Genomic DNA, 24,081 nt, shown 5'->3' with positions numbered 1-24,081 from the left:
ATTGTGACAGGGAAAGTGGAATGCTTAAAATTGCATTTATTGGAAAGGGAATGGATTTATAATAAAAATATCAATATAAGACTATGGTAATAAATGGTTGGGTTAGTCTTGTATGAAGGACAAGACCTATGGAAGAGGGAGGATCAAAGAAATGAGAGGCCTAGGTTTTGGGATACTCGTGTATAGCTGTTTAAATCATTAGGTACTCAAGGTTGATTTTAAAAAAACAAAAAAACAAGACTGTAAATGGGCTAATTTTACCTAATTCAACTATTTGATGTATTTATCTGCTGTAATTTCTGAGTAATGTGTGTGATGTGATCCAGACCCTTGCTTTTCAAGTTACCATGTTTCAGTAACTTGAAATGAAGGAAATCCATATAGGACTTATATTGTTTTTTTCTTACTGAATTTTTTTGGTTGTTGATTCTCAAGGTGGAAATTCGTATTTTACATTGTTCTTCAAAGATGTATCAGTTTCAGAAGTTTGTTTATTTTTATTTTTTTTTTGCGGTACGCGGACCTCTCACTGTTGTGGCCTCTCCCGTTGCGGAGCACAGGCTCCGGATGCGCAGGCTCAGCGGCCACGGCTCACAGGCCTAGCCGCTCCGCAGCATGTGGGATCTTCCCGGACCGGGGCACGAACCCGTGTCCCCTGCATCGGCAGACGGACTCTCAAACACTGCGCCACCAGGGAAGCCCAAGTCTGTTTATTTTTAGTTGCCTTTTATAGTACTGGAAAATTTTTTTTCTAGACTGCTATTATGACAGTTTATAAAAGGAGACTTCCCCTTTACTTCCCTTATTTAGAGCCATGATTCAAAAACATAAAAAGTCAGGTTTGGCAGATGGAATTTTGGTGCTACCAGTTATATGGAGTGATCCCAATGGGCAAGTGGATTTCAGAGATTGCTTTATATTTCACTAAGTCGGCCAGGCAGCGAAGTGTATAGTTTAGGCACAGAGACTTTGGAGCCTTGACTACCTGGGTTCAATCCTATCTCTGCCACGGTATAACCTTGAATGCATAACTTTTTGGAGCCTCAGTTTTCTCGTGTGTAAAATGGGGATAATAGTATCTCCTATAGAGGGTTGCTTGAGGATTAAATGAATATAAAAATATTTAGAATGGTGCTTAGGGCATTGTAAATACTCAATAAATATTACCTATATGTGAAGGTGGTAGAATAATAGGCAGCTTCTTTCTTTCTTAATGGTACATGAAGGTGCATCTTATAACATCATCTTAGTTTCACCGAAACCATTGAAACTACCACGTTCAACTGAATCTAAGATGCCATCGATTAATAACGTGCACCTTTATGTATTATAAAGAACAAAAAACCTGCGAGTTACAATTGAAGGGTATTATTGATTTTAAGACTTTTCCCAATGTCAGAGATGTTAACTTGTAAAAATTAGTAGACTACAGGGCATAGGTGGTGCCCTTGCATCAGCTTGTAGGGTTTATACTGCAAACCCTCTTTCTAGACTAAATGTAGGGTAGAGAAAGAATATGGCTATGATTCTCTAAACATGTTGGCAATGTCCTCACATCCCTGCAGCAAGTCTGAATGCCATATTCTTCCATGTAGAAAAACAAGACTTCCAATGTTGTCTTGATCGCTTGGATTGCACTGTTAAGTGTTCTGAAACCATGAGGCTTAAGCATGTTGCTATACTTAATAGGATGCTACTAACAATATAGAAATTATTTCTACCATAACTCTTTTAGGTTCTAAGTTAATCCCTTAATATCTCCATCAGGATTAGAGCTGCTAGGCTCCTGAGTGTTATTAGAGCTGCTAGGCTCCTGAGTGTCATTCTTCATTGTATTTCTATGTGGGTTGCTTCTGCCTTTTTTCTCATAGAAACATCTGGCCCTCCCTCTACCTGGGTCCTCTTGTCTTCCAGTCAAAGAGATTGACTTACACAGCCATATGATGTTCTTTCTCAGCCTGGATACTTTTTTTCTCCAGAGATTTAGGAAGACAAATACTTGGAAAGAAAACAAAGAAATAGAAATCTCCTTGCTTCTTTTTGTATTCTAGTTGACTTGTGAATACATGTTTTCAGTGATGTCTTTTGGAGGAGGACTCCTGGATAGATTTTAATTCGCCAATGAAATTTAAAAGAATATTTAAATTCCATACATATTTAATTAAAATATGCTAACTCTGACCAATTGAAATACTGAAGAAGAGGGATGAAGCAAGTGAAAAGTTGGTTTTATTAAATATTGAAAGAAATTCAGTTTACTGATTTCAGGATATACCTTAGCAAATAAAATGTGACTTATTAGTAGAAATGCACTGCTTTAATGAATTGATGAAATAATTTGCAATTAGCATATAGATTTTATGCAAATGAAAGTTCTGAAGTACAATTATATTTGAAAAATTTTATTTCCAGGTATATAGCCTATAGTGATATTTAGATAATTCTTCCTTTATAGATAGTAGAGGGGTAAATGTCAATTAAATGCAAATTTCAAGTTGTATAAGTTCCAAGTAGGTACCTTAAAATTTGACTAAACCTATGTTTTCTTGTTTTAATTTTAGGGCGAAAAGGTAAACTATGAAAAGTTTAGAAATTGGCTTCTTCTAAACAAAGATGCTTTTACCTTCTCTCGTTGGCTACTGTCTGGAGGTGTATATGTGACCCTCACTGATGATAGTGATACTCCCACTTTCTACCAAACTCTGGCTGGAGTCACACATTGTAAGTAATGGCATTTCATTGTGTTCTGTTCACTTTTTAATATAATTGCCTGGTAATACGAGAAAATGAGAATTTGCCTTTTATCAGTAGGTTTTTTCTTCCAAAGTATAGTAAAATGGAATACTGGAGGCTTGAGTACATAGCTGAAAAGGAAAACTCTCTTTTTTGTCTACTCACTGAATACTTTTGTACTCCAAATGTGTGGGGTATTTTTTTTTCCCCACACCAAGCAATTCTCCAGTGCTCTATGGATACCAACTGGGTGTCCTGCATCTCAGTTCAGTCTGACACTGTCTACCTGGGGTTAGCACAGACCCCACAGTTTTAGGGCTCAGTCTCGAAAGACTGACCCTCTGCTCCCCACTTCAGACGCCAAGTCCAGATTGTGACCTGTGCTTCTGACCAACCACCTATAAATGAGACTTCCCATGACCCCCTCCTTGGGTTTGGTAATTTACTAGAACAGTTCACAGAACTTCAGGAAACAGTTACATTTACTGATTCATTATATAATAAAGGATATGTTGAAGGATACAGATGAACAGATACATAGGGCAGGATCTGGAAGGGCCCCAAACACAGGAACTTCTGTCCCTGTGGAGCTGTGATGCCCCAATTCTTCTGGCATGTAGATGTGTTTACCAGTCTAGAAGCCCTCCAGACCCTGTGCTTTGGGGATTTTTGTGCAGGCTTATTACATAAGTATGCCCGATTATTAACTACATTCTAGTTCATCTTCCCTCTCCAGAGAATGGGAATGGGGCTGAAAGTTCCGAGTTTCTAATTATGGCTTGGTCTTTCTAGCGACCAGACCCTTTCTAAGAGCTTACCAAAAGTCATCTCAGACATTAAAACAAAAGATTCCTATCACCCAGAAAATTGCAAGGAATTTAGGAGCTCTGTGTCAGAGATTCCTATCACTCAGGAAATTACAGGAATTTGGTCAAAGACCAAATATTAGCAGGAACCAGGGTCAATATTACTATTTCACAATAGCCCTCTACTAATTGTCCTTAACCAAGCTGTATTAGTTTCCTAGAGCAGCTGTAACAAATTACTACAATCTGTAAACTGAAAAAACAGAAATCTATTCTCTCACAGTTCTGGAAGCTGAAATCAAAGTGTTAACAGAGCCTTGTTCCTCCTGAAGGCCCTAGGGAAGAATCTTTCCTTGTCTCTCCCAGCTTCTGGTGACCCCAGGCTTTGCTTGGCCTGTAGCAGCCTCCGTCTTCCCATGGCCTTCTCTCTGTGTGTGTCTATGTCCTCTCCTCTTCTTTTAAGCACACCAGTCATTGGATTTAGGGCCCAGTCTATATTCAGGATGATTTTAACTCGAGGGCCTTAATTCATTACATCAGCAAAGACCCTATTTCCAATAAGGTCACATTCTGTGATTGCAGGTGATAATGAATTTTTGAGGGACAGTATTTAGTCTTCCACAACACAGGCCTAAGTGTTAAGTTCTACTGTTCTTCTTTCCTGTGGTTACAGAATTGTACCTACACTGGGCTTTTGCTTATGCTACTCCTTAACACTAGAATGAATGCCTTTCCCTTTTATTCTCCCTATAAACCTTAGTCATCTTTGAAGACTTAAATCACATGCTGCTTGGTTTTCATAAAACATTTTCTTGCCTTCCTGTGAGAAATCATCTCTCCTTCCTCTGAACTCTCATAACACCATTTTTGTACCCTTCTTGAATGAACTTATCACTTTTGTCCTTGTATTATAATTATTTATAGCATTCCATTTATTTGTACATGTCATCTCTCTTAAATCATAGAGTCTGTATTATTTTTCTATTCACCCTGTGTCAAGCCTTAAATAAGTATTTGTTGACTGAGTAGAGGACCTTGGGTATCAAGTGCTATTTGTATCTATTTGTTCATATAATTTATGAGTTGGCTACTAGTTATACACCAGCTACTTTCCCCCTCATTTTCATTCCATTGTCACCAGAAGTTCTGACAGATAAATTCTGGCATGAATAGGCAATGAATTTGATGTTCCTACTTTTCAGTGCTCCCGCCTGAATATATATATATTTTTTTTTTTGAGAAATAATACTCATGTGGTATTTAGGAGTTCTTCGGACTGAGTCAGACACTCTAGCCCTGCTACTTATTATTCATGTAGCTGCGGGAAATTTAATCTCTATGAACTTCTTTTTTCATCTGGAAAACAGGGATAATGATACAACTGTACCTCATAGATATGTTGTAAGGAGTGTGGGGAAGGAAAAGTATTTTCCTCTACTTATCTTGGTTTCATTGGGTGGGGCCCTTTAAATTAGACTAACAAAGATAACAAGAAAAAAACATAAGCTTACTTTGTTACTATTGATACTTAACTAACTTACTTATGTACCAGAACTTTCAGTGATGAGTAACTCAAAGGGGTGGTTATAGCTTGAGCTTATATAGCATCTTAGCAAAGAGCAATAATTTTATGGAGATGTGACAAGACAAAAGAAAAGGACTTTGAGCTGCTAGGGATGGCATATTGTGGGAAGGCAAATACATGGAGGAACTGTTGATTGATATGGCTGGTTAATAAGGTTTATTATGTAGATTCTTTCCTTTGGTGCTATCTCCAGGTTGATAAGTATCTAGAGTGGTCTCTGTTGATTAACTTCTTCCTGGTAGAAGGGCAGGTAAGACATCTTTATAAATTAGGCTAATAGGGGGAGCTGGAGAGCTTTTTTTTTTGTATCAGCTTCTTCTCAATTGCCTTCAACTCAAAATAACCCTTATGCTAAAGTGGCATGTTTGGGGTGGTATATGGTGCTACCCTTCAGGAATACATGAGATAGTACCTTTTTTAAGGGACTCAGCATTATGCCTGGTATAGAACAGGTAGGTGCTTTACAATGAATATGCATCCTCTTTTTTTTTTTTTTGGCTGGGCCCTGCGTGCGCTGCATGAGGGATCTTAGTTCCCTGACCAGGGATCAAACCCGTGCCCCCTGCAGTGGAAGCATGGAGTGCTAACCACTGGATCATCAAGGAATTCCCTGCATCCTTTTGTATTAGTGAACACTTGGCTTGGGAATGTCAGTGAGCTTCATCCCACTTTCTCCAGAGAGTAATTGTTTTGGGAGCAAGCAGTTTTCTAAGAGAGGACTGTAGATCAGTACAAAAATTAACTCATCCATGTCTGTGGGAAGAAAGTGTTTTCTTACCAGTTTGCTTTCTTTTATTTTAGAATTTATAAAAATAAAGAACAAAAATAAACTAGTACAACAGACAACTCATTTGCTGCTGGCTTCAGCAAATGGCTCCTTTCTCAGTGGGCTTTCCTATGAAAGCATTATGACAAAGTCAGAATTACTGCTAAATTTCTTACAGAAATTCTGACATGGGTAGGTTTACATTCTGATGTCTGTGATTTATCATATTATTTATAAATTCTCAGCTTCTGTGGATGTCTTTGCAGGCTCTTTCACTCAAAGAATATTTGGTACATTGAACTTTTCAAATAATGTGTCAGGAATGTGGAAACACGGGATAAAAATAGAGAATGTTATTAACTGATTTATAAGTAAACAGAAAATATTTATTTTAAAGCATCACTGACTCCATTTAAATTTGTGTAATGACCCAAGGTATCTAGGAAACAAAAAGGAGTTATAATTTTTCACTTGTAAATAACATTTATGTTAGAGTGCAGATGCCTTTAATTACTTTTTCACATACGATTATAAAGTAAAATTTGAAGTCACAGTAAGTTGAACATACTGCCACTTTTAATCAAATTTTTTCTCTTTCGTGTAAATCACAAATGAAACTGGGGCGCTATTTGCATTCAATACAGAGTTAGAATAACTAACTGATTTGACTTAGACAAGATTTTAGACTTTGTCATGGCCAGTACAGTTTTTAGAACTTCAGATTCCAAACTATTGTTACCTTACCTTTTATTTAAGTTTAAGAAATTGAATTAGAACTTCTTTTGGCTGCACCGCCTTGCAGGATTTTAGTTCTCCAACCAGGGATTGAACCTGGGTCCTCAGTAGTGAAAGCACTGAGTTCTAACCACTGGACTGCCAGGGAATTCCCTGAATTAGAACTTTAGCCAAAAGTCCAAGTTTTTATGCTTGAGTAGATCTTAACTAGATTTTTATCAAGACTGATATATTTTTCTTTTATAATTTGCTGTTTAAATACCTAAGGTTAGATTTCCTAAAAAGATTTTTTTCGTCAAATATATAGTGTTTTTAATGACAAGTTAATTTTTAAACATTTTGATATTCAGAATCAGAGAACATATATAGAGAACATAAACATGTTCTATATAGTTAAATGTTTGAAATAGTTTGGTACAAGTTTATTATTATTATTATTGATATCTGAAAGAAGATCCTACTTTCTAAGACTAACTAGTCATTTGGCTTTTTCTTGTAATAGCCTTTCCCCACCCATTTTGTTCATGGTTATTTAGCACTACATAGTGTTGGAATTTGGAGCCACAGACTATAAACTCAAAATGTAATTTGTTTTAATCAGCTTTTTACAAATTTAGTTCAGTGTATCAAATCCCCTACTATTGTACATGCATAGTCCTATCCAATCACAGTCTGGCATCTCTCTGCTTGAGTTTGAAGGCTCACCCTTTAGATGCTAACCTTTGAAACGTCTACATTCTAACCGAACTGTCTACTAATTCTAGGTTGAACTGCCATCTTTAACACTCTTTTTTTGTCACTCACTGGAAAGTAAAGTTCTCTCTTGTTTTTTGTCTTTTATCTTGTGTCCATAGCATAAATCCTTCTATAGGTTATCTATCCTCTTCCTTATTTTTGAATTATAGCAGAATACAACGGTTATTCTTTTTGTTTTTCTGTCCTATCACTACCTGTTTTTCCTAGAGACTTTTACACATGCTTTTTTACTTCTGCTTGCAATATCCTTCTTCTGTCACACTAGTTTTCCTTTCCCTGGTCAACCCTAAGATGTTCTGTGTGTACCTCTTTAAATATCAAGACTTCTAGGGCCTCACTGCTTATGTGCTCCCTGAAAACCCTGTGTCTCTGTTCCTTCATTGTACTTTCCACACTGGATTAAAATGACCCATTTTCTCTTCTATTAGAATCTAAACATAATTATTTTGTTCACTGTCATGTCTATAATTTTTAGTGCAATGTCAGGTACATAAAATGTTTTTATTGAATGTTTGTAGAATATTAAATGATCTTGACATATAGCTCCTGTACTTTTTTTTCCCCAAAAATGCTTTGGAAGGTTCCAACTTACCACATACAGATTGAGCCCTTACTAAAGGAGGCACTATACTCCTTGTACATTATCTCATTTAATCCTTGTGCCACCTCTGAAGTTCATTTTATCGCCATTCTAAAAATGAGGAAACCACAGCTACAAGAAGTTAAAGAAACTTTCTCAAGATCAAATGGCTAATAGGTGCCAAAATTGGGATGTTTGAACCCCAGAGTGCATGCTTAGTATCATTTTAGGATTTGAAGACAGTTTATTGACACACAGTCATTTTTTTCTTTAATCTTTCGTAAGCAGCTTGTAATTGCAGGTAAAAGGAGGTGGTCATGTGATAGCTGTGGTTGTGGTGAGCCATCTTCCTCAGACTCACTTCAGACAATCTTGCAGCTTCACTTTTCTAATTTCCTTTTTTTCCCCTTGGGATACCTTCAAATGATTATTATTTTAAATGTCTCTTTAATAATTAACTTCATTTGATCCAGGCAAGGTCACTGAATGATTCCCCATTTACCAACAGTGAAATAGGTAATTGGAAGAACTAAGATTTTAAGAACTATGTTTTAAGAACTAATCGAGAGTTTTTTCCTTAATGATGATCATCTTTTCATAGAGTTTAGTTATATTATTTGGAAGAAAATATGTGTGCTAACTCTTTCTTGTAAATATGTTTTTTAGAGTTTCCCTAAAATGTATCATAAGCGTGATTTCTTTTAAGTAGTAGAATCTGGATACTGAGGTAATTAATGTAGTATTTTGGGCTAATTTTAGGGCCATTGAACTCATTTTGATTGGTTTTCTTTTCTTATCTAACTCAAATTTATATAACTCAAATGCTTTATTTTAGCATTTATTATCTCAACTAAAAATATGCATATTATTATATTCCCTTGCCACATTTTAGTTTGCAATGTTAAAGCCTCCTTTCTGTAAGAGAAAAATACTTCAGTGATTCTTAGGCCATAAACTGCCTAGTAAATCTGCATGTCCCTCCTTCATTATCCTCTTATCTGGTTGTAAATGATGTAAGGCTTAAATAGATTGCAGAAGGTCATTGCTTTTGAGAACAGGTTGCTTCCTCAGAAATGTTAAAGAACTGTGTTACTGTTTGAAAATACTTGGATATTTTGCTTGGCTTTGTTTTTGTTTTTGTTTTTAAATAAGAATCCAATTCTGGCATTAAAGAGCAATTTCTGTAGCTGGAGCCTCCGGTAAGGTGGGACTTGATTAGGATGGCCCAAAGGGCAGGCCAGGAACTATTTAGAATGTTGTAGTATGCTACTGTTGTGAACCAGAAAAAATTATATCAATAGGTGGGTGATAAATTCATTCCCATTTAGCTAGTAAAGTATAAGTTTTGATATTTATTTATGAATTGCAAATAGAGTAACTACTGCAGTCGTTAACCTCTAACTTCTTTAAGTGAAAATAAGGTTAGTTATCTTTCCTCTCCTCAGCAATTCAGCTGCCAACTCATGTAAAATATTTGGGTGATGATAATATATATAATTTACTTTAGCATGCTTTTACAAATACTTGATTAACAAATTACAGTCTGTAACTATAAATGAACAGATTGCATAAACTTAAAAGGGAGCTGTAGCCATAACCAATCTGATCATTTTTGTCTTCCAAATATGTTCTACTTACTTGTCTTTCCACATTTCTACTTCAACAAAAAAAATTGTGTTTTTTAAGGAGATTAATGAACTTAGTTTTCAAAGGTAAAAATATTTGGGAGGAAGTTGATATGAATTTTCTGTGTTCTAATTTAATGTATAAACTAAACACCAACTGATCAGAAGTACTCATTGAATACCCATTATATGCTCAGTACCTAGATGTATAAAAATGAGAACATAGTTTCTGTCTTCCACCTTTGGTTTCAGTGTCAGATTTTTTTAATCTGAAGATCTACTACTGGGAAGAAAATTTAGAATTTGAGAAAACTGTTTCTCTGGAGGAACAGATTTCTCTTTCTTTCTTCCTTTCACATAATAAATGGAGTAAACAGACATCTTATTTAGGAAAATGAGGCAGTAATGCTCAATTTATATATCAAACTCCTGTAATTACTCTCCCTATTGCTAAAATTTTAAATTATTCCTTTTAAATAAATTCAGTCATCTGGGTATTTGAAGTAGATGCTTCTGTTAAAAAAAAAAAAAAAAGAAAACTGTGGAAATTCCCTGGTGGTCCAGTGGTTAAGACTTGGCACTTTCACTACAGTGGCCCGGGTTCAAACCCTGGTCGGGGAACTAAAATCCCTCAAGCTGCGCAGCACAGCCAAAAAAACTTTAAGAAAAAAAAAAAAAAAAGAAAAACCAAAACTGCTAAGGAACAGAGTAAGAATGAATACTTTGAAATCACTGGAAATTTAAAATACATTGTTCTTGTCTTGCCAGGTAACTTGTAAGCTACTTGTCCATTAAATATTTCTGGAGTGCTCAAAATGTACCAGATATTATTCTAAGTTTTAGAATATAACAATGAATAAAATAGACCAAAAAGCCTGCCTACAAGGAGCATATGTTCTAGTTGGAGGAAACAACAAAGAAAACAAATAAGTCTTAGAGAACAAAGTAAAGCAGGGAAGAGGGATGAAGGAGCATCATTGGATGGGGTGCAGTTTAGAAGATCCGAGAATATGACATCGAGTAAAGATCTGAAAGAGTTGTAATAGCCATGCAGGTATCTTGCAAGAAGAGTGTTAAAAAAGTTTTGAAGCAGCATGATTCTGCTTAAATTTTTCTTCTGAAATGATGTTTTTATTCTTAGTGAAATTAACTTCCCCCCCGCTTTTTATGAATTGTCTGTCTTGTACTTGTTAATTTATTGTAGTCTTAATGCTTTTTAATTCCGTATATTGATGATTTAAACTCACTTCTGTTCTTAGCTGCCCACTAGGCTATTCTTTTTTTTTTTTTTTTTTTGCGGTACGCGGGCCTCTCACTGTTGTGGCCTCTCCCACTGCGGAGCACAGGCTCCGGACGTGCAGGCTCAGAGGCCATGGCTCACGGGCCCAGACACTCTGCAGCATGTGGGATCTTCCCAGACCAGGGCACGAACTTGCGTCCCCTGCATCGGCAGGCGGACTCTCAACCACTGCGCCACCAGGGAAGCCCTAGGCTATTCTTAACTCAGCAGTCAAGAGTGATCCTGTGGGTTGGATCATGTCACTCCTCTGCATTAGATCCTCCAGTGGTTCACAATTTCACTTAAAATCAAAGTCCTTACAGTGGCCTATATAATCTGACCCCCATTTTCTTACTGACTTTTATTTTTGGATATTTGTTTCTTGTGGGGAAATTGCTATTATTGTTATGCTTTTTCTCTTTTATATTTTCTTACATGTATTAATGAGATATAGGAAAAGCATTGATTTTTCTATATTTATTTTATATCCCTACAGGTTTTTAAACTCAATTATAATTTTTAAATGTTTTCTCTTTGAGTTTTTTTGGAATGCATTCTACTTATATGCAAATAATAACCTTGCTTATTTTCTAACATTATACTTCATATTCGTATCTTATTGCATTGGTGAGAATTTTCAGAATCATGTTAAATAACAGGGGAAGGGTTCTACTTTAGGTTGGGAAGTAGAAAGACATGAAGGATCTTCATTCCCATTTTAATAACATGAAATCACTACATAAACCAAACAATCATAATCTTTAAAGCCACTGAAGACATATCAATACAAAGAAATCTTAAAAAAAAAAACAAAACTGAATTCCAGAGGGACAAGTGCTTCCTAGGTAATCAAAGGATATAAAGGTGCTTTCATTTCTGAGGCCAGAGGCTGAGATTGGGGCTAAGGCTGCCAGAAGAGTGAGCCTGCCTGAGGACAGTCTTTGCTGGGATAAGGAGAAGCCAGCCAAACTTTGAAAAACCTGTTTCAGATTTAAATCTGAAGGAACCGCAAGTGCAAAGATAATCATCTCTGCCCTGTAATTCTGTCCTGTGGAAATTTTGCTGAGACTGGGGTTAGGCAGTTTCATGAGCTCATAATTTTGAAGTCTCAAAATCTTGAAGGTTGCAGTCTCAAGGCTCTGTGGTCCTGAGCTGCTGTCATTTTATGGAGTTGCAGTCTTGAAGTCCTGTGGTTATGCAGTTTCAACACAGGGATTGACAAACATTTTCTTTAAAAGGCAAATAGTTAATATTTCAGACTTGTAGGCCATATGGCTCTTTGTTACAATTACTCAACTCTGCCACTGTAACACATTAGCAACCATAAACTAAATGTAAATACATGGCATTGTTGTGTTCTGATAAAACATTATTTATACAAACATGTATGCAGCCTTCAGGCTGGAGTTTATAGATCTCCAGGTTCAAAAACTAGCAGTTTCTGAGCTCTCCTGAATAGAAATCTGAGCTCACCTTCAGAACATTTGAACTAGAGGTAAACTTAGTCTAACCAAAGCTGCAACTAAACTTCTATCCAAAATCTGTCATGATTAATGATATCAGATGGACATTATGGACTGGGTGTTTCCTGTTTTCATCATTGCTCTGTGTAGATATACTGATTTCCATCTGGTATCATTTAATTTAGTCTGAAGAACATCCTTTAACATTCCTTTTGGTACCGTTCTGCTATTGATGAATTCTCTCAGCTTTTGTTTGTCCAAAAAATACTTTATTTTGCCTTTGTTTTTGAAGGATATTTTCATAGGATATAGAATTTGAGATTAACAGGTTTTTTTTTTTCTCCTTTCAAACCCTTTTTTACCCCATTAATCTTCTGGCTCCCTTGTTTCCGAAGAGAAATCATTGCTTATCTTAGTTCCTGTGTTTGTAATGTATTTTTTCTCCCCTCTCATAATGCTTTTAAGATTTTTACTTTATCAGCAGTTGGATCGTGTCTTGCCTTGGTTTGGTTTTCCTTGAATTTTTCTTGCACAAGTTTCACTGAACTTCTGGATCTATGGGATTATGGTTTTAATCAAATTTGAAATTTTTTCAGCTGTTATTTGTTTTAAATATTTTCTGCCCACTCTTTTCTGGGACCCCAGTAACATGTATGCTATACTTTTGGTATTGTCTTACAGGTCACTAAGAGTCTACTAATTTTTTCAGACTTTTTTTTCTCCTTATGCTTCCATTTGGATAGTTTCTATTGCTCAGTCTTCAGGTTCACTGACCTTTTCTCTGTATTTTTTAATCTGCAGTTAATCTCCCATGAATTTTTAAAATTTCAAGTACAGTTGACCCTCCATATCCACAGATTTAGCATCCACAGATTCAACCAATTGGGGATTGAAAATATTTGAAAAAAAGTTTTTTCCAGAAAGTTCCAAAAAATAAAACTTGAATTTGCCACGCACCAGCAACTGTTTATATAGCATTTACATTTTATTAGGTATTATAAGTAATCTAGAGATGATTTAAAGTATACAGGAGGATGTGCGTTGGTTATATGCAAATACTATACCATTTTATATGAGGGCCTTGAGCATCCTTGGATTTTGGTATCCACGGGGGTCCTGGAACCAATCTCCTATGGATACCAAGGGATGATTGTATTGTACTCTTCATCTCTAGTAGTTTCATTTGGTACTTTTTTTTTTTAATAGTTTCCGTTTCTCTTTTCAATATAGTCATGGTTTTCCTTAAATTCTGTAGATATTTATAATGGATGTTTTAAAGCCTTGTCTACTAATTCCATCATCTCTGTTATTTCTATGTTATTTCTATTTTCTATTGACTGGTTTTTATCCTGGTTTTGGATCGCTTTTTCCTGCTGTTTTATGTACATATATATATTTGGATGCTAGACATTATGAATGTTATATGGCTAATGGATTCTGTTGTCATCCTTTAAATTAGGAAGTTTGTTTTGTTTTGATAGGCAGTTATTTGTGGATCAGGTTGATATTTTCCAGAATTTTTTTTAAAGTTTTTTGGGGGCAAGTCTGGAGTAGCCTTTACTCTAAGAGTTAGTTTTTCCCCTACTGATTAAGTGACCCTCTGAGTCTGTGAATGCTCCCAGTGTTCAACAAGGTATCTCCGCTCTGGCTGGTCAGAACTTAGGCATTTCCTAGCCCAGCCTCAATGAATTTCACTCTATGCATACATAGCTTAGTACTCTGCTAAAACTCAGTAAGACTCCTGTTCATATTTCTGGAGCTCTTTCTCTACATAACTCTTTCCTCTCCAGTATTCTGCCCTGTAAACTTGAGCTACCTCAACCTACCTGAACTACAAGTTCTATTCTTAACTCAGTGAAATTTCACTGCTTAGGTTCCTCATACCTTGCCAAGGTCTGGGAAGAGGCTGCAGGCAGAAAGCCAGGGTAATGGAAAGACTCACCTTGTTTGTTTTCCAAATCTTACTTTAGTTCCTTGGAGGGAAAAAAAACAACAGCAACAACAATGCACATATAGAATGTAACCATAGTTGGAGTTTACCTGTGATTTTTTTTTTAAATACATCTTCTGATGAATGAGGAGAAAAAGATGTTCATGTTTTCATGATGCCCCTATTACCTATCACATTATAAATCCTGTTCTACCCTGTCTTATGTATTGACTTTATTACTTATAACATCTTTTGTCATGTTCATTTTCATTTATTTAATAAGTATTGAATGTGTGTAGTTACCATATCGACAGGATGGATCAGACATGGTATCCTGCTATTAGGATGTTTATAGTGTAGCCAGGAGAGAATATGTATATAGAATCACTAAATCCAAGATACAGATTGAAAATTACCAAAAATGAGTACAGATAAAAATGGTGTGGGGGGCTTCCCTGGTGGCGCAGTGGTTGAGAGTCCGCCTGCCGATGCAGGGGACACGGGTTCGTGCCCTGGTCCGGGAAGATCCCACATGCCGCGGAGCCTGTGCGTCTGGAGCCTGTGCCCTGCAACGGGAAAGGCCACAGCAGTGAGGGGCCCGCGTACTGCCAAAAAAAAAAAAAAATGGTGTGGGAAGCCATAAAGGTCTCAGTTGTTTCCTGTTTTACATATTGGATTTAAATGGGGAACTGCAAAAAAAAATTTTTTTCCATTTTAAAGCTTCTTATATGTTAATTTGAATTTAATTTTCATTCCATTTTAAATATAATGTATTTGTCTTTCAGAGTTTTGTTTTAGGTAATTTTTAGCAATTTAACTGGGAAATTAAAATATATCCTTAGAAGTTACATTATCAGGATAAACTAACTGCCCAGAAGAGAAGCCTGAGGTTTTATAATCTTGTTTCATTTGACTCTCAGTGGAGGAATCAGACATCATTGATCTGGAGAAACGCTATTGGTTGCTGAAGGCTCAATCCCGAACTGGACGATTTGATTTAGAGACGTTTGGCCCATTGGTTTCACCACCAATTCGTCCATCTCTAAGTGAAGGTAGGAACATTCTATTTCTACAGTGTTCCTTGCTAAACACACATAAGACCATCTTTTATTTCTAACCAATACATCTTAACTCTAAAAGGCTATAATGTTACAAGTTTGCAAGTTTCTTGCAAATAGTGTAGTTTAGTGGGAAAAAAAACTAAATTGGGAATTATAGTCTTGAGCTTCCTATTCTACCTATGTAGCCTTGCATAAGTCAGTTTTGCTCTCTCACCTGTACATTCTCATATATATAAAACATTTTGACCGAGACAGTGGTTACAAAACAGTACTCCAGTGAGGTGCCTCAGCATCTGGTGCAGGGATTAGGGAGGTGGCCACTGAGCAGGCAAAGCTCTAGGTTTCCACACATAGCCCCACCTGTTCCCTCACCGCAAGAGCCTCCACTGTTTTTATTTTACATAAGAAAGTTCCACTGGGGAATTACCTGGCGGTCCAGTGGTTAGGACTCTGCACTTTCACTGCTGAGGGCCCGGGTTCAGTCTCTGGTTGGGGAACTAAGATCCTGCAAGCCGTGTGGCGTGGCACCAAAAAAAAAGGAAGAAGGTTCCACTGTTCTATCCCTCCCTCCCTCCCCTGCCCCAAAAAGATTAAGAAACCACTGGACTGGACCATCTCTATGCTCCCCACTTAGCCCTAAACTTTTCATTGCTATAACTTAAAAAAAAAAAAAGTTAGTAATGCAAAGGGTAGTTGTTGGTGATATCACAAAAACCATATTTGGAATCTGAATACTTGGGTTCTGCTTCTGGTTCAGACCTTTTTAAACTTTTCTAACTTTTGGCAAGTCATGTAACTACTTCTAGCTTTGATTTTCTACTTTTTAAACTGAGGGCACAGAAGTAGAGTCTTACAGACAATCTGTATTCTTCACATTCCCAGTGTATTTCAGAAATACCTGTTTGGGGAGCCAGAACAGATAGGGCTTGTACCTACTTCAAAGGTGCAGTTGTGTTTTTACCTTTCTAGAATTGGAGAGTGATAAGTCATTTTATTTGAAAACAAAATTATTCCATTTCTATTTTTTACAAAAGGTTTGAAAACCACAGGATTATATTATAAATTCCCTTTTATTTCTGAATTTTAAAATATTTATAAATATTAAGTAATACAAAGAAGACTGCAGTACAGAATTTCTTTCTTTGGTAATATAGTGTGTTATTTTTCTTTGCTTCATGAAAGAGCTTAATGGAGCTTATTAATAACAACACAGTATATCTTTGATATGCAGTTCAACTTTTCTTCTTTTTTCCTTTTTCTTCTTAGTCTTTCCAAATAAGGATAATTGTGGTCTCTGACATTTTTTTTCAGTTCTTGATTTTTTAAACTGATTTTTATTTTTTACAGCTAAAGTCATTTTGAGCTATAGGAATTGATATAAAATAGAGACAGGCAGGCAAACAAAACCAAATACTAAATAATAGTAATGTATTTTCTGCTAGAAAGTTAAGTTTTATAATTATACCAGGAAAAAGAGAAATACTTCCTAGGACAATGGGAACTACTGATAAACTTTTTTTTTTTTTAATTCAGTCAGTTTATGGGAGTCATGCCTCCTTTCATAAACATGTCCTTATTACCATTAGGAAGTTTGTTTGTTGTGATTTACATTGTCTTCCTATTTTACAGGTTTGTTTAATGCTTTTGATGAAAATCGTGACAATCACATAGATTTTAAGGAGATATCCTGTGGGTTATCAGCCTGTTGCAGAGGACCCCTGGCTGAAAGACAAAAATGTAAGTGTGTTAAACACTATCACAAAATTTGCAAACTATACAGCGAAAAAAATCAGCATTCATTCATATAAAAATCATCTGTGGATTGAGGCTTGAATTTTCATTACTCTGGCAAATAGCAGTCTCATGTTGAGCTTTTACTGAGGTCTCTGTAAGGATTCAGTCACCTATTTTCTGTGGAGTGATTTGGGATTTGTCATTAGTAACGGGGTTGATTTTTCCAGATGAATGTGCAGCTCATGATAAATGAACTACATCAGTCATGATGTATTTGAAAATGTTAAGCATTTAGAAAATATTTTCTGGTAGTCTATAGAGAATTTTGTGTCTTGCATGACTTGAAGTATAACTTACTTTCTGTCACTTGAATACATTAGTATTTTATTAGCAAAGTGAAATTTATGATCAAAACACAGTTTTATTAAATACTAAAATGGTCTTTTAAGCCTAACTAAAATGTTATAGTGTAATTTATAAGCATATTGAATTAATAAATCTTAACTATATTTGATAAAATGCAACAGTTTAGGTTCCAACATTTAATTGGAACCTAATTCTAATATATTTACAAGTGTCATTATCTCTGTGTCTTTCTAAAATACAGCTTCACAAATGTTGCCTATGTGGGGTATGCTACTTGTTATTTGATATTCTTCAGTAATGTGCTGTGATGCACTCCATTGATTTAATAGCATAATTATTATGGGAGTATATGAAATAGATAAGTATGTAATCTAAAAAATGTATATTCCTTTTTTCTTCCCTGATATGGTATACCATTATTCCAACCTGGCTTTACGATAGATTATTTGTTCCCATTAAAGTTCAAATATTAAATAAAGAGGCCAAAATCTTTGCTTTTCAATTGAGGTTTATTATTGCCTTAAAAAAATTTTAATTTCTTTTTTGCTAGTGGAAGTTAATAAACTAGAGTGATTCATTTGATGTTAATTAGCAAAGTGCTGCTATTTCTAATTCTTAGTCTGTTGTATATAAACAAAGAATTGAAGAGTTAAAATTGTTCTTTGGCAAAAAATGAGTGTGCCTTAATTACATTGGAGAGGCAAAATCTTTATACAGTTATCCCTCAGTATCTGCTGGGGATTGGTTCTGGGACCTCCTCGGATACCAAAATCCATGTATACTCAAGTCCTTGTATAAAATGGCATAGTATTTGCATATAACCTATGCACATCTTGTGTAGTTTAAATCATCTCTAGGTTACTTATAATACCTAATATAATGTAAATAGTTGTAAATACAATGTAGATGCTATGTAAATAGTTGCCAGTGTGGCAAATTCAAGTTTTGCTCTTGGGGACTTTATGGAAAATTTTTTTCTTAATTTTTATATATTTTCGATCTGTGGTTGTTTGAATCTGCAAATGTGGAACCTGTGGATACAGAGGGCCAACTGTACCACCTTGTTATTGTTGATTCTTAATGTAGATGGAACATTTTCAACATTGTGAGAATCAACTCTGAAGTGATCAGTTTTAAATAGTACAAATTAATTTAAAGGCTTGAATTACCTCCTCAAAATCTGTGAGGTATTGTACAGTAATTTGGCTCTTATTTTTCAGTTTGCAAGGAATTTAACTCTAGATTTGGGGGAAGGATAGGGTTCTCCAACCTGGCTAATGATGTAGATAGAGAGACTTAGCAAGTATGTGCAGGAAGTCCTACAAGTTCAGAGGACTTTAATGACATAGTCTGCTCCAGATAAGCAGACTTAATCCAGAATATACTTGCTTAAGAAACTAAGTAATTTTACTAAGGCAGCTTCCAGTAAAACGTATTGTACTTCAGAATACTTCATAAGAGTTTCTTTTGTTTAGTTTGCTTCAAGGTGTTTGATGTTGACCGTGATGGAGTTCTCTCCAGGGTTGAACTGAGAGACATGGTGGTTGCACTCTTAGAGGTCTGGAAGGACAACCGCACCGATGACATCCCGGTAAATTCTGGTTGTATACATCTTGTTGCATGTAAATTTCCAACAGGAAAATGGAGTGAAAAATTTTAAAAAGAGATCAAGAGAAAGGGATTTGTTATTACCTCTAGTTGCTATATTATGCTACTCAAAATATCCATAGCTGAAGGTACAAAATTGGAAAAAGAATTTGCCTTAGAAAATTTCATAAACTGAATGTATTGTGTAAAGTAAAAATGAAACCAGAGGGAAATTGGCTTAATTTTTTAAAGCAAGTGTAACAATCTATTAATGGTAATTTAAAAAAATACTTGACCTGGGCTTCCCTGGTGGCGCAGTGGTTGGGAATCCGCCTGCCGATGCAGGGCACACGGGTTCGTGCCCTCGTCCGGGAAGATCCCACATGCCGCGGAGTGGCTGGGCCTGTGAGCCATGGCCGCTGAGCCTGCGCGTCCGGAGCCTGTGCTCCGCAACGGGAGAGGCCACAACAGTGAGAGGCCCGGGTACCGCAAAAAAAAAAAAAAAAACTTGACCAAAATGTCGTATACCTTAGTCACTGACTAATAAAGATGATATCTACTCTTTTCTAATTACTTCTTTGGGTTTCTGTTTTTAAAGGAATTACACATGGATCTATCTGACATTGTAGAAGGCATATTGAATGCACATGACACCACAAAGGTGAGTCTCGCTGGGACTAATCCTTTTCTAAAAATACCTTGTACTCTGAATTGGTTTATATAGTTTATATATATATTTAAATCTCTTCTACCTCATCCCCACCAAGTGCTTATTTGGATCTGTTGTTACAACACCTCCAAGTTGTCTCTAAAGATAGCCCATTCCATGTTTAAACAACTCCATTAAGTGTTATATACATAAAAACATTTATTATATTTTATAAGCTAGGCATTTTATAAAAATTAAGTAGACACAGCCGTTGCCATCATTTATAATCTTTATTTCTCCCATTTTAATAAGTTATGGTAGGGCTAGCCTTATACTGAGTGAAAGAATGCACAGAAAAAAAGAACACATATTGTATGATTCCATTTATATGAAGTTCGAGAACAGAGGCAAAACTTAAAAATGGTAACAGGTGTTACAACAGTGATTTCGGGGATGAGTGATTTAACTGGGGAGGACCATAAGGATATTTGGGATGATGGAAATGACCTTTTATCTCAGTCTGGGTGGTACATATGTTCTTTTACAAAATTTAAAAAGTAATATTGGTAAAGATCTCTTCTGAGTTCTTTAATGGCAGCCAGAATAAGCATGTAATCAATAGCTTATATATATTTTGCCTTCTGTATGAAAATGTAATTTTTGGTACACTTTGACACCAAGAAAATATTGCTTTACTCAACTTATAAGAGTAATGTTAAATTGTATTTTGGGGAAATGTAATGTAGATACTCATTTTTTATATTTATTAAATTCTTTTAAATCTCTAAGAATTCTGATAAAATTACCAGATATTTCTAAGAAGGTCTTAGAAAATTGTTAGGATCAAAGGGCATAATCCAAAGAGTCTGCAAAAATGCTTTCAAAATTAGTAAATGCTTCATTTTCCCTACTCAGGGCCTTTTGTGGGTTCCGTAAGTGACCTTTGAACCAGAAGATACTGTGAGTTATTTCCCAGGTCTTATTGGAGGAAGAAGATTGTTGGGGATAAATTGTCCTCATTGCCATTGACTATTTCAACAAAATTTGGTTACTTTTAAACTTATCCTAGCTGGCCTACTTCTCAGATGAACACATAGCATCTACCTTAAATTATTGGTTTTCTTTCAGACATATGACAATTAGAAGTCTAATAAACCAGATTTTATTCAAATAGTATAAAAAATGAGATCTTTTAAAATACTGTTTCACTTTCAGATGGGCCATCTTACTCTAGAAGACTATCAAATCTGGAGTGTGAAAAATGTTCTTGCCAATGAATTTTTGAATCTACTTTTCCAGGTATGTTTAAGGTAAATGACAGGTACAGAGGACAGTGGTACCAGTAGTTCTGCATCTTTTCCATATGTAATAGTTATTACAACTAGGCTACAAAACCATATATTATAAAAAGAACTACATTATCCCATACACGACCTGAAGGATGGTGAGAGAGCATGAGTGCCTACTGAAGTTTCTCAAAGTCATGAGACGATAGGAGGGTAGAATAGAGCTGATTATGTTTATCTTACAAGTAATGACAGGAGAATGTAGATACATAGAGAATAATTTGCTATTTTTCTTCATTGTTGTCTTGTTTAAAGGCCCCTCCTAACAAGTAAGGCTGTGTGAACAGAGAGATGGATCATAAGTAGGCAGCTGTAAATTTTTCACAAAATATACAATCTTCCCAGTTAGGAGATTATCTTAGATGCAAGACTGTTTCTCAGTTCTGTTTTTTTTTCTAATTCTTTAGAAGGTCCAAAAAAGATTGAAGGAGAAGGAGGAAAGAATAGCTGCTAGGAGTGAGCAGCCATATTTTAACTGTTTTCCCAGTTAAAATACTTCTCTTGCTCCAATTAAAAAAAATAACTTATGGTTTCCCATTTTTCATGGTTCTTTATAAATATTTGTTGATTTAATAGTGATATTTTAGATTCTCCTTATTATATTTTCCTTTCCTTGTAAAAGCATCCCTGTGAAAGTCAGAAAGGTTTAGTATCTTTGTATCATGATCTTCCATTGCAAATAAAGAGTAACTTGTCTGTGACACAACGATGTTAGAATACATGGAAATTGAACTCTTCCTTATAGCTAATGACTAATTAATGTATATTTAAAGCATATGCAATCTGATAAGCCTATAATATCCATATAAATCACTCAGCTGCTCCACTATCAGTTTTCAGCAGGGATTTAAGTTGATGGCTTTGTAAAATAAAAAATGTACAAAAATAATATAAATCACTACTATAAACAGAAATGACTTGCTTGGTAATACGAAAATTGATCAGCTGTTTTTTTATCTCATTTAAAATAATATTCTCAACTACTTTAAGTCATAATTAGTTATACAAACATTTTGACCACTTAAGTAAACTTTGTGTTCACTTAATATATGAGTAAGCAGACTGTTATGCTAATTAGTTTTATTTTCTATCTGTGTCTTAAAATAGAGTTAGCTGGTAAGTTCAGTGATAAAAGCTTGAATTATGCTCTTATTTTATTTGCCAAGATCCCACTCTTGCCTGAGTATTTAAGTGTAACATAAGTATCAGTAGAATTAGTAAACCATTCCTGTGGTAATACTTTATTTTCAATCCTTTTTAATAAACTCAGTGCCCAATATTTTGCAGAGGAAGCATGCTAAACATGAGCAGGATCTTCTATCTTATACATTTGTCAGAAAGTATCAAATGTTAAATAATGTGGTAAGCAGAATAACTCAGCCTACCCCCACCCCCACCAATATCCATGCCCTAATCCTTGGAACCTGTGAATATGTTATTTTACATGGCAAAGGGGATTTTGCAGATGTATGAGTTTAAGGACTCTGAGATGGGGAGATTGGCCTGTATTATTCAGATGGGTCCAGTCTAATCACATGAGTCCTTAAAAGTGGAAAATCTTTCTCAACTGTGGTCAGAGAGAAAGAAATGACGTTGGAAGAAGAGTGAGAGAGGTGCAAGTGGCTAGCTTTGAAGAAAGAGGAAGGGGCCGCGAGCAAAGGAATGTGGGTGAACTCTAGAAGCTGGAAAAGGCAAGGAAGCATATTCTTCCTTTGACCTCCGGAAAGGAATACAGACAGCCCTGTTGCCGTCTTAATTTTTAGCCTAGTGAGATCCATGCCTTACTTTTGACCTACATAACAGTAAGATAATGAATTTGTGCTGTTTTAAGCTGCAAATTTTGTGATAATTTGTTACAGCAGTAATTAAAAAAAACCGATACAGAGGGAGGTAATCCATATTTATGGATTGGAAGGCTCAATACTTTAATGATGTCAATTCCCCTTCAGTTGATTTAAAGATTTGTGCACTCACAATCAGAATCCCAAAAAGTTCATTGTTGTCATTGTGTTTTTGCAGAACTTGACAAGCTGATTCTAAATACACAGAGAAGTATGAAGGGCCAAAAATAAAAATAGCAAAGGTGATATTAAAGAACAGTGGACTTGTATTACCAGATATTAGAACTTGTTATAAAATAACAGTATTGGGCTTCCCTGGTGGCGCAGTGGTTGAGAGTCCACCTGCCGATGCAGGGGACACGGGTTCGTGCCCCGGTCCGGGAGGATCCTACATGCCGCGGCGCGGCTGGGCCCGTGAGCCATGGCCGCTGAACCTGCGCGTGCAGAGCCTGTGCTCCGCAACAGGAGAGGCCACAACAGTGAGAGGCCCGCGTACCGCAAAAAAAAAAAAAAATAACAATATTAAGACAATGTGATATCTGCATAAAGTTAGACAAACCAGTGGAACAGTATTGAGAGTTCTTAAACAGACCTACATAGGTGTGATCACTTGATTTATAACAAAGAAGACATTGCATTGCAGATGCAAAGGGGTGGTCTTTTCAGTAAGTGGTACTGAATTAATTAGTATTCATATGGTGAAAACATGCCTCATTATTCCCACCCCATTATAATACATGAAAAGTAATTTAGGTAGATTATAAATCTAATAAATTTGAACGGTAAACAATAAAATGTCTAGAAAATAATATAGGAGATATTTTAATGACTTTGAGGTGGCAAAGAGTTCTTAAACAGGACGCATGCAGCAATGAAGACCCAATGCAGCCAAAATACTTCCAGAGAGCACTAAGCATAAAGAAAAGTTTTAAGCTGGACTTCAGTAAAATTAAGAATTCTTTTTATCAAGAGATACCATTAAGAAAATGAAAAGAGGGACTTCCCTGACGGTCCAGTGGTTACGATGCCACGCTTCCAATGCAGGGGACACGGGTTCGATCTCTGGTTGGGGAACTAGGATTCCCCATGCCACGTGGTGTGGCCAAAAAAAAAAAATGAAAAGATAAGAATATATTTGCTTTATCTGTATCCAACAAAAGACTTGTATATAGGGCATACAAAGAGCAAAAATCAATGAAAAAAAGGCAGAAGCTCAATATCAAAGTGTACAAAAAACTT

General features: G+C 35.8%; 1 protein-coding gene across 2 annotated transcripts in view; it reads left to right on the top strand.

Annotated features, from left to right (window-relative positions):
• USP32 (ubiquitin specific peptidase 32) overlaps nt 1-24,081 on the top strand; it is a 197,100-nt gene that overhangs the window by 107,773 nt on the left and 65,246 nt on the right. For both annotated transcript variants that reach the window (XM_059997619.1, XM_059997618.1), the window contains exons 5-10: nt 2,562-2,721; nt 15,179-15,310; nt 16,949-17,056; nt 18,895-19,010; nt 19,605-19,667; nt 20,871-20,954. In XM_059997619.1, coding sequence (XP_059853602.1) covers nt 2,562-2,721; nt 15,179-15,310; nt 16,949-17,056; nt 18,895-19,010; nt 19,605-19,667; nt 20,871-20,954 — 663 coding nt within the window. The remainder of the gene's footprint in view (nt 1-2,561; nt 2,722-15,178; nt 15,311-16,948; nt 17,057-18,894; nt 19,011-19,604; nt 19,668-20,870; nt 20,955-24,081) is intronic.

This window comes from Delphinus delphis, chromosome 19, assembly GCF_949987515.2.
Source record: "Delphinus delphis chromosome 19, mDelDel1.2, whole genome shotgun sequence".
Classification (NCBI taxonomy): domain Eukaryota; kingdom Metazoa; phylum Chordata; class Mammalia; order Artiodactyla; family Delphinidae; genus Delphinus; species Delphinus delphis.
This window is presented reverse-complemented; position numbering and strand designations above follow the sequence as displayed.